General features: G+C 40.5%; 1 protein-coding gene and 1 non-coding gene across 2 annotated transcripts in view; one reads left to right on the forward strand and one right to left on the reverse strand.

Annotated features, from left to right (window-relative positions):
* The first annotated feature begins 11,104 nt into the window (after positions 1-11,104).
* TXK (TXK tyrosine kinase) overlaps positions 11,105-17,920 on the forward strand; it is a 41,480-nt gene continuing 34,664 nt past the window's right edge. The window contains exons 1-4 of the mRNA XM_006198109.4: positions 11,105-11,326; positions 12,531-12,633; positions 13,317-13,522; positions 16,071-16,136. Of these exons, the coding sequence (XP_006198171.1) occupies positions 11,256-11,326; positions 12,531-12,633; positions 13,317-13,522; positions 16,071-16,136 (446 nt within the window). The 5' untranslated portion in view covers positions 11,105-11,255. The remainder of the gene's footprint in view (positions 11,327-12,530; positions 12,634-13,316; positions 13,523-16,070; positions 16,137-17,920) is intronic.
* Positions 11,524-11,597, reverse strand: TRNAD-AUC (transfer RNA aspartic acid (anticodon AUC)). The gene has a single exon. It is a non-coding gene; the product is annotated as a tRNA-Asp (tRNA).

The raw sequence follows: 17,920 nt of genomic DNA on the forward strand, positions 1-17,920 counted from the left end.
AAAGCGGGGAGCACTGGAAGACAAACTGCCACAGTTTGTCTTTTGCTCGCTCAGCACTTACTTAGTGGGCAGTAGCTACTTCGCAGCAGTTGTCCTGGGCAGAAGAGGAGCCGTAAACGAAGCAGAAGTCCGCCCTCCTGCGCACCGCTATTCTTGGTCTTCGGGGAGACAGAACAAAACCTTATTATACTCTCATGGCAGAGTGGCTCTGTCCCTGTTTGAAGGCAATTGCCTTTGCTATTGAATCAGGACAAGTCAGTATTTTTGAAAAAGCTTCCTCCTAAAATTCTAGGCTGCAGCAGAGAGCAAAAGTAACTGAGAGATTGTTGTTGGGTTTATAGGCCACTCTGCTGGTGTTGTAGTCATGTGTTCTAAGTTCAATGAATAGGGCAAGGCCTTTTCCTAGTCCTCAGGTATCATTCGTGCTAACAAATGCCAGCAATTTGTCTTTGAAAGTTCTGTGTATTTAAATTTAAGGTATAATGATGATTAATTTTATGGGTCAACTTGGTTGGACCACGATGCCCAGGTATTTGGTTAAACATTATTCTGGATGTTTCTGTGAAGATATTTTTGGGGTGCAATTAACATTTAAATCAGTGGATTTTGAGTAAAGCAGATTACTTTGCGTAATGTGAGCGGGCCTCATCCAATCTGTTGAAGGCCTTACTAGAACAAAGACTGACCTCTAAGCATGAAGAAATTCCACCAGCAAACTTCCTTTGAACTCAAACTGCTGCTCTTTCTGGAGTCTCCAGCCTGTCAGCTCACCCCATCAGATTTTGGACTCACCAGCCCTCACAATGGTGTGAACCAATTCCTTAAATCAATTTCTCTCTCTTTCTTCACCATGACAAATACAGGTGTCATGCTTACACACATGAAAATGCCTTTAAAAGAAGTACTGTAGTAGGTGTTTCCTATTACATCAGTTTACTATCATATCATTTACACCTTACTAAAAAGCTTCAGAGCCTCTCGGGAGAGCTGTGTTGATAGTGGGGAGGGAGCCCATCAGTGTCCTGAATGGAGTGAACAGGGCAGAGAATGGGCTCAGAACAGGGGAGCTGGGAGCTGAAGGGCAGCCCAAGGCTTCCTTGGCCTTCTTCCCATTTTGTCTTCAGAGGCAGAACCACATCTGCTTCTATTTGTTTGCCTTAGATCTGCCTGCGAACACCCAGAACAGACTTGCTGAGTGAGGGAAAGGCTAGAGACTCAATGAGCAGCCGCTGGGTTGTAGGCACCTCACTCTGCTCTCTTCTGTCACCTTCTCATCCACAAGGCTGGTCTCATTATGTTCAGGGACTCAGCCAAGCTCATAAGGCTTACATTCTGGCTCAGCTGCCTTTTTAGTTACGTGGCTTTGGACAAATTACTGAACCTCTCTTTTACTCAGTTTCTTCATCTGTAAAGTGGGGATAAGAACAGGACTTATTTCAATGTGTAAGGAGGGAGGGAGTTAGTAAAGATCTTACTGTAGTGCCTGCAGATGGTAGAAGCTTTGTTGGTAGGAGTGGGGACGTGCTTTTCCTAGTAGGTAGGTTTTATTTCCAACATTTTCCAGTTGAGGCTCCTGAGTAATTGCCCCAAATCATACTGTTGCTACAAGAAAGCAGAGCCATGATTTGACTTCAGGGTACCCTGACCCTAAAGCCTGCTCAACCCCATATGCTGTCCTAATACAGAAAAAAGCCACGAACACCAGGTTTTAACCATTTCATTTAGCATCTCATGGATTGATGCTTCATTTTGAATAAGCTGCTGCTGCTCCTCTTCTTCTCCTCCTCCTCCTTTCCTCCTTTCCTCCTCCCTCTCGTCTTCTTTCTCCTCCTCTTCCTCCTCCTCCTTTTTTACTACATCTGGAACAAAAGTTTAGACTCATGACCTACCACAAGCTCCGGAAACTGTCTTCTTCAACTTTGCTGTTACACTTAGTCAAAAGGTCTTGGTCAACCTCGCTTTCCCTGCGGCCATCATTGAGCTGTGAGGTATCGTGTGGTGGAAGGAGTTACTGAAAAGTAGAGCCAGGGTGTAACGTGACGGTGTGGATATCGGGGAGGAGTTGTTAACTGCTGTCTATTGAGTTTTTGCTGTGTACCAGACGCCAAGGCTGGATGCTATGGACAAGACAATAAAGTATAAGACTCAGACTGTGAAATTGAAGAGCTTACGGTCTAGCTCAGTGGTTCTTGATTTTTGCCCTCAGGGGACATCTGACAATGCTTGGAAACATTTTGGTTTTCACACCTAGGGAGGGAGGGGAGGGTATAGAGGGGGGACGGAGCTGTTGCTGTTAGCACCTAGTGCACAGAGGCCAAGGATGCTGCTAAACATCCTACAATACACAGGGCAGCACCCCACAATAAAGAATTCGTCATTCTAAAGTGTCAACAGTGGTGAGACTGAGAATCCCTGTGAGAGAGGAAGGCGACACCAAGACACGTAAGTCACCATCTAAGATGGTACCTGATTAGGAGCCACAGGACAAGACAGATCATATGTGCTTTGGGAGCCCAAAGGAAGAGCAGGTGGGAGTGAATTGCTATGGAAGCCTTTTTCCAGCCAGAGGCAGAATTTGGTAAGATGTCTGTGAGAACAGAGAACAGAAGAATAGAAGCTGGTGTAATAGGAATTGGTGATCACTATGTCAGGGTGTGGCTGGCCAGATCGTGGAAGGCATTGGAAATAAGGAAAGATACCATCTTGATGCCATACGCAATGGAGAGTATTTTATTTTATTTACTTAATTTTATTTTTTATTGAGGTCTATTGACATATAACATTGTATCAGCTCCAGCTGTGCAACATAATGATTTGGTATGTGTATACATTGCAAAATGAGCACCACAATAAGTCTAGTTAACATCGGTCACTGTGAATAGTTATAATGTGACTATGTGTGTGATGAGAAATTTTTAAGATTACTCTCTTAGCAATTTTGCAATACAGTTTTATCAGCTTTAGTCACCAGAGAAGATGGTGAAGATGTAGAGCATTTGGCTGAGACAGACTTTTAGGGAAATGAGGATATAGAATGGATTGAGAGAGAGAATGCTCAGAGGCAGGAATTTTTTTTAATTTAATTTTTTATTGAAGTGTAGTTGATTTACAAAGTTAGTTTCAGGTGTACAGCAAAGTGATTCAGTTATACATATACATACATATATATTTTTTCAGATTCTTTTCCATTATATGTTATTATAAGAAATTGAATATAGTTCCCTGTGCTGTATAGTAGGCCCTTGTTGTTTATCTATTTCATATATAGTAATGTGTATCTGTTAATCCCAGACTGCTATTTTATCCCTCCCCTGCCTTTTCCCTTTGATAACCATAGTTTGTTTTCTATGTCCATGAGTCTATTTTATCTTGTAAATAGAACTTGTATGATTTTTTTTTACATTCCACATATAAATGATATCATGTGATATTTGTCTTTCTCTGTCAGAGGCAGGGAACTTGGCCTGTTCATCCAGTCACTGAACAACACCAGGTCCTCAGAGGTTAACCGTAGAGACTCTGGGGTCAGATGGCCTGGGTTCCAATCCTGGGTCTCCATTTATAAGTCCCTGATTCTCAGCAATGATGGTCTTCTCTGCTCAGATTCCTCATCTGTAAAGTTGCTTCTACTTCATGGGGTCATTGTGAGGATTAAATGAATAAATGCAGAAATACAGGTGTGGGCTGTTGAAGTCTTGTGTTAGGTTGGAAGACAAGAAGTAAAAAGCCAAACAATTTGAACAGATTAATGGTGGACTGGATGTAAAGGATGAGGCTCAGGGAGAAGCCAGGGTTACTCTGGTGGACTCACACAGACATAGGAAAACTGGAAAGGGGAAGCGATAGGCTAGTTTTCCTATTGGGGCTAGTGAGGAAGACGATAATTTTGATTGACTAAAAGGTGAGACAGTTGGCTGAATTAGAGAAATAAAAAGCCTTTTACATCTATCACTAAAAATCATGTACATATAAAAGTTTTCAATCCTAGAATAGCTACCTAACTATCTAATCACAGACCTACTTGATTTTCTGAGGTTTTCTGTTATTTATTTATTTATTTATTTATTTATTTATTTATTTATTTATTTATTTTAACATTTTAATTGATTTATAATTATTTTACAATGTTGTGTCAAATTCCAGTGTAGAGCACAATTTTTCAGTTTTACGTGAACATATATATATTCATTGTCACATTCTCTTTTGCTGTGAGCTACCACAAGATCCGGTATATATTTCCCTGTGCTACACAGTACAATCTTGTTTATCTATTCTACATTGTGAAATCCTAGCCCCTTCCCACCCCCCGTCCCCCTGGCAACCACAAGTTTGTATTCTGTGTCTATGAGTCTGTTTCTGTTTTGTATTTTTGGATTTTTAAAAATTTTTTTTTAGATTCCACGTATGAGCGATCTCATATGGTATTTTTCTTTCTCTTTCTGGCTTACTTCACTTAGAATAACATTCTCCAGTAACATCCATGTTTTCTGAGGTTTTCTGTTTTTAAAATCTATGAATTTTAGTTTTGAAATGTTTCAAGTGTACAGAAAGATACAGAGAATACTATAACATGCCAGCAGTTATTCAAGGAGTAAAGTGGCCGTTATAGACACTTAGCTTTGGTGATATTAAATGGTTTTAGTTTATAGTAAAACATGGCCATAAATGGTCATAGCCCACCGTACTGGATCACCTTAGGAAGGTTTCTAGGCTGAGTACAGAGTTTACTCTGCTTTAGCCTGTGGTCAAATTGTTCTCTATCTTCACTACTTAATAAGACTCCCTTCTACAAACACAGTTAGGTTCTTATCTTCCCTGATTTCAAGGACTTTCATCGTCGAATCTTATATCCCTACTCTTTTTTTTTAATTTAACTATAGTCAGTTTATAATGTTATGTCAATTTCTGGTGCACAGCATGTTTCAGTCATGCACATACATACATGGATTCCTTTTCATATGCTTTTTCCTATATCCCCACTCTTATTGTTCACTGTTTATTGTGTTGTACCTGCTTATTCTGTCCACAGATAGTTTCCACGTTCCCAGTAGGACTGAATCGAGACAGGTGGGTGCTTTGAAAAGGTTATAATTTGATGATCAATTTATTCGTATATTCATTCACTCAACCAATACTTGCTGAGTACGTATCAGGTGTCAAAAACTATCTTAGCCTCTTGGGAGATACCTGTGAACAAAATAGACAAAGATCCCTGTTTCCATTCTAGTAGGGGAGACAGACAGTGTGAAAAGAAAGAAAAGAAAAATAAATTGCAGAGCATGTTAAAAGGTGAGAAATGCTATTAAAAAAAGAAAAGAAAAAGTAGAGCGAAGTAAGAGGGAGTGGAGTGTAGGTGGCAATAGTGATGGGTCAGGGTACTCTTCACTGAGAAGGTGAGATTTGATCAGGCTTGAAGGAGTGGAGAGAGTGAGCAAGGCTGACACCTGGGGGATGAATGGTCCAGGCAGAACGAAAGCAAAGAAGCTTTGGTGAGAGCAGCCCTGGCCCAGAGGCACAACGGGGCAGTGTGGCTGGTGTGAAATGAGCACAAGCACATTGGAGGGATGGTAAGAGGTACTGGGAGACCAGATCACGGAGGGTTTTATAGACTATTTTGAGAAAATTGGCTGGAACTCTCCTTGAGATGGAAAGTCTGTGGGTTTTTGAGACAATGGGTAGCATGATCTGACCTAGGTTTTAGAAGAATTACTCTGGCCACTGAGAATAAACCACAGAGTGGCTTAAGTGCAGAGGCAGGAAGAAGTTAGGAGGCTGTTGGTATAATCCAGATGAGATGACAGAGACTTCCACCTTGTAGTAACAGAAGAGTGGGGAAAAGGAGTTAGATTCTGTGTGTGTGTGTGTGTGTGTGTGTGTGTGTGTTTTAAATTGTGGTGAACTATAACTAACATAAAATTCACCATTTTAACCATTTGTAAGTATACAGTCCAGTGGCATAAAGTACACGCACATTCCATACAATCATCACCATTATCCACCTCCGGGACGTTTTTGTCATCTCAAGCTGAAACTCTTGGATATATTTTTAAGGAAGAGTTAGCATGCGCTCCTGATGTATTGGACTGGTATGTGAGGGAAAGAGAGAGGTCAAAGATGACTCTAAGAGTATTGGCCTGAGCAACTGGAAAAATGGAGTTGCTCTTGACAAGATGGAGAGGAATGGGTAGAGCAAGTCTGGGGAGGAAGGAAGAGAAGGAGTTCAGACGTCTTCATGCTCATTTGAGCTGTCCGCTAGACATCCAAGTGGAGAATTTGAGAGTGTGTGTGACATGCAAGTCTGGAAGTCACTGGAGCTGGGCTAGAGGTGAACATTTGGGTGTCATCAGCAGATCAGTGGTTTTTAAGACACAGGAAGGAGTGAGATAAGGGAGTGAACGAGACAGAAAAAAGAAATCAGGGGCTTTGGGGCAGTCTAGCATTAAACCCAGCTTAAGAGGTGAGGGAGGAAGAGAAGAAAGCAGCAAAGGAGACCGAGAAGCAGGAAAACCTGGAGGACATGGTGTCAAATGCTGCTGAGGGCTCAGGTAGGATGCGGCTCTAGAATTGACCATCGTTTATAGCAGTGCATACGACACACTGGTGACCCTAACGAGCAGTTTGGGGAAGTAGGAGGGACAAAAGCTTGGCTGGAATGGGTTAAGAGAAAGTGGGAGGGGAAGAATTGGATGCAGCAAGTAGAGACTACTCATTTCTAGATGTTACTGAAAATGAGGGGCAAAGCTGATGGAAGAAATAAGATCAAGAGTATTTTGTTTTGTTTTTAATGGGTGAAGTAACAGTTTATTTATATGGTATTAGGAATGATCCAGTAGAGAGGAGAAAAAATGGTTATGTAGGAGAGAGTAGGAGTATTTACAAATTTTTTGAATTTGAATACCTCTACCTGTGGCTTTGACACAGCATTTTTGGCACAATCAACACCATACTCTGACCTGCTTCGCTCACTTGTGTAACCTACATTTGCCTTTGCATTTCTTGGCCTGCATAGATGCATATCTGTATGGGGCTCCAATACAGCACTGGAGTAAACTGGTAAGAATGTAAATTAGACCCACTCCTGCCAAAGTAGACAAAGCCACCAAGTGCTGATGTAACTTCTTTCTGGGGAGTGTTTTTGGCAGTTTGCTCACGCAGAGGCCACCAGATGAAAACTGACAGTCAGAAGCACTTGAACAACAAAAACCTAATAATATACAAGGTAGTGAAGATTTGGGGACTCTAAATAGTCTCCAGAAATCAACTTTGGGTTGGAAAATGGGTAGTTTCTTGGTACAGGCTAGGAAAGAAAGTTATTACATCAAGGGTAGGTGATGAAACAGCAGTAGGAGCAGAGATTAATCTTTGCCTGGACTTGAGCCGGAATTGTATCTCCAGGGTAGAAATGAGATGTGTACCACTGGACCAGCAACATGTCTGTAGCCCAAAGACTGAGCAATGGCCATGTCCAAATCAGAGAAAGGCAAATAACTAATGCATGAATCTAGGTTTTGAAGGTTAACTTCTGTGAAAGGAAAAGGAATCAATAAATATTGATTGCTGTGCTGGAAATCTTTATTTTCACCCACCCTATTCTACCCAGAAAGGATGACCTGTAGGGATTAAATGTGGTAGCCAGCCTCCATGATGGCTCAGCGAGCCCAGCCTCTGGGATTCATTCTTATCCACCCTGTACTCTACCCTGGAAAAGCAGACTGTAGGGCTTGGTTCAATAAGCTTCCAAGCCCTCTGGCTTCTGTTTGCATTACACACATGGGGAGCCCTGGAAGGAAGTTGTGGGGGCCTTGAGCTGGCCGTGTCCCTCAACAGCAGATCATTGCTCCTGTAAAGTGATCTCTGCTCTACTTAACTCTCTCTCACTTTCCTAATCCTTTTGGACCTAGGGATGGTGACAGTTCCACCATGGTGGGATCCAGGCTTCTGCACATTCTTTATGATTACTTTACCCTCTTCCACACCTTTGTAATTAGTCTCCTTGTAAATAAACCCTTTAAAAATTATTCAAATTTAAGTATGTCATGTTTTGTGTTGGAGCCCTAACACTGATACAGTCATTGGTATCAGAAGTGGCTTTAGGAAACAGAGTTGAAATTGGATCTGGGATTTATTTGGTCATATAGTTAGAGGTCCAGCCTTATTGCTGGGAGGAATATTATCAATTATCAATCAATTACCAATTATCAATCACTCACGTTATCACTGGTGCCTGGGATGAAGGGCAAAATGTTGGCTTGATGAGGCTTCTAAAAGTCCCAATATGAGAACACAGCACAGACCTCCAGAAATTTGGAGCTGTGACTTGAGCCTGTGCTGATAACTATTTTTGACTGGGAAAAGTAGTTCCTGGCTTGCTACTGGTGAAGACTGAATGCTTCATCCACGGACCGTGAGATATTTATGCGATCCAAACTGCCTGTTGTGAGCTGAGTGTTACCTGATTCACTGAACCAAGAAACTGGGCATGCACAGCAGTAACCCATCATAATTTGGAAGTGGTATGCATGAAAGTGAGCCCAAGAAAACTTCATGAGCAGGCGTCATGTTCACGTGGCTCCCATTCTTCCTCCTTCTCCTTCCACTCACACCAGAGGCCCCAAGAGGAATGTCCCATTGAGGCTGATTTACAGATAGATCTGCATCCTGAGTCCACATGAACAGGAAATTAACAGCCATTGTACTATGACCTCTTTCAGAGGTAGCCTGAAAGATTGTATTAAAAAGAAATTCTTTCTGTACTTCAAGAAGTACAGCAGTTTGTTCACTTCACTAGGGAAAATAATCTGAGGCACTGATCTACGGTGACTCGTAGGCAATGGCAAAAAAGTTGGCCTGCTGGTCGGGGTTGTGGAAAGAACAAGACTGGGAGACTGGTGGAAGATCTGGTGGAGAGGAATGTGCTTGAAACTCTTGGAATGGGGAGAGAATGAGAAGATGTAACCAAAAGTCTCCAAGATGATCCATTTTGTGGAGTCAGTTAACCTTTTCTTAGTTCCACTGGTCCTTGCTCAGTGGTTCTCTGAATGCTCTTACCACGTGTCCCGTAACTCAGAAGAAGCTGGCTTGCTAGGACAGAGGAGTGGCCTGTTAAAGGCTCAATTCCTGTGACATCGGGGAAACGACATCTTGCAAAGTGGGAGTGGTGTCCTCTAGGATGCAATAAATGTCTTAAGCCAGCAGCAAATACGGTGCTGTTCCCATACAGCAGGATGCGTGAGTCTGGGAACAAAGGAGTAGAGACTAGAGTGGCCCCTCTCACTACCTAATAACCCACTGGAATATTGTTATGCTCTTTCCCTGTGACCTTGGTTTGCTGAATTTGGAGAGTCCAGTGCCGAACAGAAGAGTCCTTTCCTTAGGGAATGTTGGAAGTTGAGGCTGCCCTCTAACCATTTTGGGATTCCTTGTGTCACTGAATTGATAGGCACAGGAAGGGGTCAGGGTAGCCAGGATGAGTATCCTGATTCCCAAGAAGGAATTGGGTTCATTCTTCCTGATGAGGACAAAAAGGGCTTTGAAACTCAGGGAATTCACTCGCTTTACTTCTTAAAATTCATAATAGTCCTGGTCAGTGGAAAATTCTAAAAACCCCGTTAAGATAAGATCAGCTATGGACCCAGATCCCTCAGGAGTGAACATCTGGGCAATTCCATCAGGTAAAGCACCCCCTGAAGCCAGAGTGTTGGCAGAGGCAAGGGGGAACAAGTAATGAGTGGTGACAGAGGGTATCTGTGATCAACTGCGGACTCAGGACAGCTATAGAGGCGGGAATTGTAGCAGCTATGTTTTATATTTCTCTTCTTTTCTCCTCATTTCCTTCTCTATCTTACTTAGGAATCCTAATGGTGGTTAATGTACTAGGTTTCAGGTGGGAGTATGATCAAATTGACATCACCTGGTGATACTGTAGTACCTGATGGGACTCCATTGCATCCCCTTTTCTGGGGCATACAGTGGATGCTGAGGGGTAGATTGTACTGGGGTCTTCTGTTTGCACCCCTCTTCTGTGTTCCAGAACTTTAGGGAAAATATCTAATCTAATCTTCTCAACAACCGTATAATGATAATATTTTTGATTACTCTTATTGTTCTAGGTGCTTTATATGAATTCATTCAGTTAATGTTCACAGAAGCCTTATATACTAAGTATCCTATTATTCCCATTTTATAGATGAGGAAACTTAAGCACAGAATAGTTAAATAACTTATTTAACCCACAAAGTTGGAGATTAACATCTGCCCTTTAATAGCTTCTCAAAGCGGGTAGGTATGATTATCTTGTTTTTACAGATAGGACGACAAAGACTTAGAGAAGTAAAGGGACTTATCTCAGATATAGTTTGTTCCCCTGCCCCCTAGCTAGAATTCACACCCAGATCTTTCTAACCTCAAAGCTAACACTCATGTCTAATGTACTCTGCTTCCTTAATAATACTTCCTTTCCAGGTATCAATATGAGAAAGAGCTGACTGTGAAATACAGATTCTAGGAACATAAAACATCCTTTTGATAAAGCCAAATTTTATTTATGGCTTCAAAAAGGGCAAATGATCGATCTTAAACAAAGATTAAGCTTGACAATAAAAGTGTAAACATGACTCGGATTTACTAGCTAGCTAATGCTTTCTTTAAATATTCAGTTTACGTTTGGCCCTATTCCACAGAAAATTTGAGAGCCCAAAAGGTAGAAATATATTTTTATACATAAAATGTAAAAATAAAATAATTATGTTAAATTATATCATTATATTATATTATGCTAAATGCATTGTAAATATATTAAATATTATATTTAATATATTTGTATTATTTTGTATAAATATATATACTAAAAATATTTTTGAAGAAATGTGATGGACCTAATTCAAAATCCCTGCTAATAAACTTCCAAGAACATTGCTTTTGGAATCATACTCTTTCGATGTTTGTTAGCTAGTCCTGATCAGGGTAGAGGAGACTGCAGTGGTCATTTCTCACTCACTCACTGAGGAAATGCATGAAACCAGACCCGGGGAGAAACGCCTGAGAAGGGAAACCGCAGTGGCCAGGGTGCCAGTAACTTATTTTTGTGTTAGTGACAACTTTCCACCTTCTACTAGTGAGGAAGGGCACGGTCAAGACTTTGCATCTGCTTTAGAAAAATTTCTATCACCCCTGCCCTCAGGGATCTCCTCCTTTGGAATAGCACCTCCAGCCTCATCTATCCAATGTCATGGACTCATGATTTCTAATGGTTGAGAATGATCTGCTTTTCAGATAATACCATCCAGTCAATTTTCTGTTGCTGCTGTTGCTGTTCCGTGCAGAAGCGGTAAGTCTGTTTCCGAGGGCAACTCCTTGGAAATTAATTCATTCCGTTTCTTTGTCTGTCAGGTCTCCATGTCTCTTTGTATCTGCTGTTCCCTTTGCCTGGGAAACCTGTCTCCCATTTTCTCCCTGTTTTCTTTTTTTTCTCCCTTGGTAGGGGGAGATAGTTAAGTTTATTTATTTGTTTATTATTATTTTTAATGGAGGTACTGGGGCTTGAGCCCAGGACCTTGTGCATGATAAGCACGCACTCTACCACTGAGCTATACCCTTCCCATTTTCTTGCTGTTGAATGCACATTCATTTAAAGCTAGCGATAGGTCAGAGTGTCAGGTCTGTGATCCTTCCTTGATCCTCTTGGATTTAACTGCTCCTTCTGTGGTGTGGTTCAAAGCATGCAGCTTGGTTCTTTATTTCATATTTAGTTCATGGATGCTGCTTATGTCTGTGTTTCACTCTGTAATTATTACCCTTTAAGGGCAAGAATCCTGCCTTATGCATTTGAGTATCTCCCCAAAACCATCAGTGTGTTTTGCACTTTGGTGCCCAGCAAAGGATGTATAAGGATAAAATCCAGGGCGCCGTGATGGCAGTATCAGTCAGCATTGAGTGGGAATGTCTTATGTGTCAGACTGTGCTAGGAAGTTTGCGTTTTCTAGCTCAAGTAACTCTCGAAACCACCCGTGCTTTTTTTTTTTTTACAATCCCCGTTACACAGGTGGAGAAATTGAAGCTTAGAGAGGTGACATTGCTTACCCAAGGCCACACCATGAAATGGTAGATCTGGGATTCAAACTCATGTTCTTAATCACTCCACCGTGCCCACTTGAAACAGTAGATACCATCAAATGAGGTGATGCCTGTAAAATGATCAACACTGTGTCTGACACAAAGGAAGGTCTTCACTTCATGATTATAGTTTTATGCCCCTAATATGCCCCAGATTCTGGACTGGGCATGTGACATGTGTTTTCTTAATTTTATTTCATAACAACTTTGTATATATACTCTTAGCATCTCTAGTTCCCAGATAAGAAAAATGAAGTTCTGAAAGATAGTAACTTGCCCAAGGAAATGGAGTTAGGAAGTCTTCTAAATAAAAAAGCAATAGGAAGGAGATTTTCCCACTAGTTTGTGATAATCTAGTAGATTTACAGACAATTTGGGTCCAAATGATCATTTGTGACATGATTACTCTTCAATGTCAGACAAGTGAGGACACAAATAAGCCTGAGCAAGGATGAAGAACTTTCCGAAAAATACACGGAACATCGCAGACCGTGGTTCAGTGGATTGCCAAGTAAGAAGCAAGTGAGTATCGTTTTGATGAGGCAGAAGGGCTAGAGGAAGGTGGCATTTTTAGGGTCTGTGCTTCATGAGGTACTGTTTGCTGCACTGCCTGGAACCTAGTATCATGCTTAGCACATAATAAGCTATGAAAAAACATTTAGTAAATCAATGTCCTAGAAAAAAGTGAAAGAAAAAAAGGCCAGTTAAAATAGCCTGCTCTCCTACATTTTGGCAGAACTGGAAATAGGAAAAAAAATATATTCTGGCTACTGCCATTTTGAAGCCAGGAGTAATTTTCTGTTCAGTGTTGGAGAATCCATTTTCTTGGGAAGTGTGATAAACCGAAACACAAGCTTACAGTACATGGAAGGGAAGAGCTGTTTTTCTGTTTCCAAGAGAGGAAAGTCCTTAAAGTGTAACTATTAAGGAGATAAAATTTTAAGAATTGTGAGATGAAAAAAGAATCAATGCAATGCTGGCAAGAGAATTTGTGATCTTGAGAGTTTACAGAATGATGAGTGTGTGGCTGGACTGAAAGGCTGTTTTAGAGTTAGTAATTTCCTACGTTTATCCCGCCCTGGCTTCTGTTTTGGTGCAGTTGGGTAGGAGAATGAAGCAGCAGGCAAACAGCCTATATATGCCTCTTCTTATTTAGTACAGATTACTGAAACAAAGTACAGCGACTCACTCCTTAGTTCTTACAGTCCAACAGTGGCCGTGTGCAACCATCAAAACGCAAGCCGCTGCCTCCCCTCCCGCCATCTGAGGTTGCTGAAGAGAGGATCCAAGTCAAGGCACTGTATGATTATCTGCCCAGAGAGCCCTATGATTTAGCGTTAAAGAGAGCAGAGGAGTACCTGATACTGGAGAAGTATAATCCTCACTGGTGGAAGGCCAGAGACCGCCTGGGGTAAGACTGGTGGCTTGGTCTTTACCAAATCACTCCTCTTTCGTTCTCTAAAGACTTTTGAAGCATAAAGTAGTGGTTTATTTTCTCCAGGTTTATAACTATTCCTTGTAAATGAAATAGAACCCATTCCCACACCTCCCCATCTGTATGAGAGAGCATTTTTGCACCATGATTTCAGGCAGACTCTCAGAACTGGGCACACGTGGGTTTATATCCTGATGTTGTCATGTACTTCTGTGTGTCCTTGGGTAAGTCACTCACTCTCTCTGAGTCTTCTTTCTCCCCTTGCCTTCTTTCTTTCTCTTTCTTTCTTTCTTTCTTTCTTTCTTTCTTTCTTTCTTTCTTTCTTTCTTTCTTTTCTCAGGTATAAATGACATATAACATTACATTAGTTTTATGTGTACAATATAATGATTCAATATTTGAATATATTGTGAAATAATCACTACAAGTCTAGTTAACACCCATCACCATACATAGCTACAATTTTCTTTTTCTTGTGATGAGAACTTTTAAGATTTACTCTCTTAGCAACTTTCAAACATGCAATACAGTACTATTAACTATAGTCACCATGCTATACATTATATCTCCAGGACTTACTTATTCTTAACTGGAAGTTTATACCTTTTGACCCCATTCACCCATTCATCCTCCACCTACCCCCTGCCTCTGGCAACCACCAGTCTGTTCTTTGTATCTATGAGCCTGTTTGTTTGTTTTTTAAATTTAAAGGTTTTTTTTTGATTCCACATGTAAGTGAGTATGGTATTTGTCTTTCTCAGTCTGATTTATTTCGTTTAGCATAATGCCCTCAAGGTCAATGTTGTTGCACATGACAATACTTCATTCTTTTTATGGCCAAATAATATTCCATTGTAGATATATGTACCACATTTTCTTTATCCACTCATCCATCCATAGACACTTGGATTGTTTCCATATCTTGGCTATTGTAAATAGTGCTGCAATGGGTGCATATATCTTTTTGAGTTAGTGTTTTCATTTTCTTCAGATAAATACCCAGAAGTGGAACTCCTGGATCATATGGTAGTTCTATTTTTAGTAAGTTTTTGTTTCTTTATTTGTAAAATGTGGAAAAAAATTCCTACCGTATAAATTCTTATTCTGATTTATGCTTTCTTTGGGAATTTGACGTTTTTCCTGTTAAGCTCCAAGGTAGAAACAGAAACAGAATTGTACTCATTTTCATATTTCTACAATGACTAATTTTGGAAATAAACATTGCAATAGTTGCTGTATCAAGTTGGAGGGAAAAAGACCCTGGGATGCAAAAAAACTTCATTTCAGCTGCAATATATTGTTACTTCCAGTCTGGAGTCTTGGGTAGAGAAGAATTCTGAGGAGTATCTGAGCTTTCTAGGAGAGAATCCTGGCATTGATTTCTGATCCTTGTCAAGATTTGGAGATTATAAGTATCTAAGCATTTGAAGTACAGACATCCCTCTTTCTTTATGTTTTCTTGATGATTTGGCTCTTTTACCAGTTCTTTGTTGAGATTCAACATGTGATGGAGACCTTTCAGTGGGAAAAGAGGTATTAAGAGGTTCAGGGCTGTGTAATTAGTTACTCCTGCAGGTGGTCTATTGGCATGACTCGGACTTTAAAAAAAAAACAATTTTTAACTTCAAAGCTAATAAGTGAATATTCTTTCTAAAAATAATATTCAGACAAGATAAATAATGCCAACATTCTGTTTTGCTACACTTCCAAACCCAGTCTCTTTCCCCAGAGTAAGCACCATTATTCCTTTAGTTAGTACCCGTCCAGGTTATTTTAAACACACTCTCATGCATGTATTGAAATATATGATATTGTTTGCAGATCTGACTGACCTAAATCTTACCATATTTTATGCATTGCTCTGCAACTTGCTTGTGTTCCTCAACAACATGTCTTGGAGATGTTTTCATGATTTTAAAGTTCAGATTTTACTGATGAAGGTATAGGAAAAGAGATACCCCTCCCTGCCAATTAGTGTGTAAATGGATATATTTCCCTTCAATAGCAATTTTGCCATATCTACTGAAAGCTGTACATATTCTGTGACCTGCAATTACCCTGCTTGGTATCCGTCTTAGAGAAATACTCTTGCTTGTACACAAGAAGGCATGTTCAAGTATTTTTTAAATAGCATTGCTGTAATGGGGTGTGACTAAACTAAAATATTTCATGGAATATTCTGTAGCAATTAGAGTTAAGTCAATATCTTTGTAATAAGATGTCTTTTTAATCTAGACACTGTGATATGCTAGTGATCACAAATGCCTTTTATCCTCTTTGCAAAGATTTTCATGTCACAAAACATCTTGAACTACTCATATTGTAACTCAGAAACTTAGTATTTCTCATGCAGAGATTTTAGTTGAATGTTGAAATGAAAAAAGCTTTTTTCTTCTTTCAACAATTTAAGTTGTCAAATGAATTGATTTCCCCCCACGTCCTTTAGGTGTTTAAAAGGATTGTTGCCACAATAATGCCACAAATGCGCCAAGCGTTTTGATTTTTGCTTTGTCTTTTGTTGTAGGAATGAAGGCTTAATTCCAAGCAACTATGTGACTGAAAACAAACCAACTAATTTAGAAATATATGAGTAAGTTTCCTCCAAAATATGTCCTATGGTTGATCTATGAAAATCAAGTACATTTGGGCAGCTTGTAAGTATAGTTGCTGGTTTTGGTCTGTGAAAGGAAAAGAAAGTAACACATTTGGCAACTTTAGCTTTAGAGTTCTTTGATCCTTATAATGGTTGATTCAGAAACTTCTTTTTCTTAAAATTACTTTTGTTTTGCTTTGTGTGGCCATTTTTTAAAAATTGTAGCAGTGACAGCGTGAAACCAGTCATCTTGCACTTATTTTACTGTATGTCCTACATGGAAAAGTTATTATTTTAAAAATGACATAATTTGTTAAATGAGTGGGAAATCGGACTTAATATATAGACAGATTACTGTATTTTGGCTCATGTTTTGAAATGTTTGGAAATCGCTGAAGATGAGAAGTAGGCTAATGCTGTGGTTTGGAAGAAATTTGGTATGTTCACTAGAGTTCTGCTTAGAAGTTCATTTTTGTTACACTTTACCGATTTGGAAGATGGAGTTCTTAGCAATCTCTTCCTTAGCCTCTCATTCTGCAGATCAGAAACTAAGGTTGAGATATTAAGGTGCAAGTAGGGAGTGGCAGAGCTGGGAGTGGTCCTCGTCTTTTATAAATTTAGGTTCACAGTTTGAGCACTGGAGGACCCGCTCCCTGCTTAGATACTTGTTTTGCAGTTAGCCTGTGTTCCAGCAGAGGTGGTAGGTGATCCGAGTTGAGGCATTAGGACAGCTGCTTCTCCGAGAACCAGACAAATTGAGCAAATTGAGCAAACTGAGCCCCACCTTGCTCTGCCTTGCAGCTAATTTGAGCCCACCTGCAGGCCAGAGTCAACATATCCCTCTCCTAAAACAATCCAATTCTAAAAGCCTTAGTGAAAAATGTAGACTGTATTGGAGGGGAAGGAGGTGACCGCAGGACCCATGACACATCTACATAACTTTACCGGACCTCCCAGTGTGCTCTTTCTGTTCTGTCTCCCAAGTCACTCCCCTTAGCTCCACCACAGGGTCTCTCCTCTCTTTCCTTCTTCACTCAGCTTGTCATGCCCCGTCTCTTGACCTGCGTCATTTAACTCTGCTCGGAAATTCCCGTCTCCACTCAGTAAAACAAAGCCCCCGAGTGGGTGAACCCACTTCCTTAGCAAACAGTTGCACAACGACCTCCAGTTACAGAGGCGAGCCCCTGGGGGGTCTTACCGCTAGCCCCAGCTGAAGCAGCCCAGCACAAACAGGTCTCTTTCAGGGCCAGGTCAGGGGAGGTTTGGTTTGAAAAATCTGCTAAGAAAAATCAGAAAAATAAGACTCCCCCCAAACCCATCATAACCCCAGTTTGGATTTTCTCAGCGATTAAAGATCTGTGTGAAGGAACCTAACACAGTGCCTGGTGGTTAGTGAGTGGATGCTTACTAAGCAACAATGCTGCTTTCTTTCCTTTCACTAGGAATTAATTCTCCTTGCTTCTCCTGTTTAGACTGGGCTTAGAGTTTGTCTCTCACCAGTTGCTTACACTGTAGATATTGGATCATGAATTAAACTACTCTGAGGTTCGAATTATTATCTCATTTCCTCAGCCTGGATTTATGTATCTTTAAAAGTCATCTTCTAGGGAAGGGTAGGGTATAACTTTGTGGTAGAGCACGTGCTTAGCATGCATGAGGTCCTAGGTTCAATCCCCAGGACCTCCATTTAAATGAATAACTAGATAAATAAATAAATAGATAAATAAGTGAAAGTCATCATCTTTGATGACTCCAATTATGAAAAGACTAATTTTTAGTTT

This window comes from Vicugna pacos, chromosome 2 (genome assembly GCF_048564905.1).
Source record: "Vicugna pacos chromosome 2, VicPac4, whole genome shotgun sequence".
NCBI lineage: Eukaryota > Metazoa > Chordata > Mammalia > Artiodactyla > Camelidae > Vicugna > Vicugna pacos.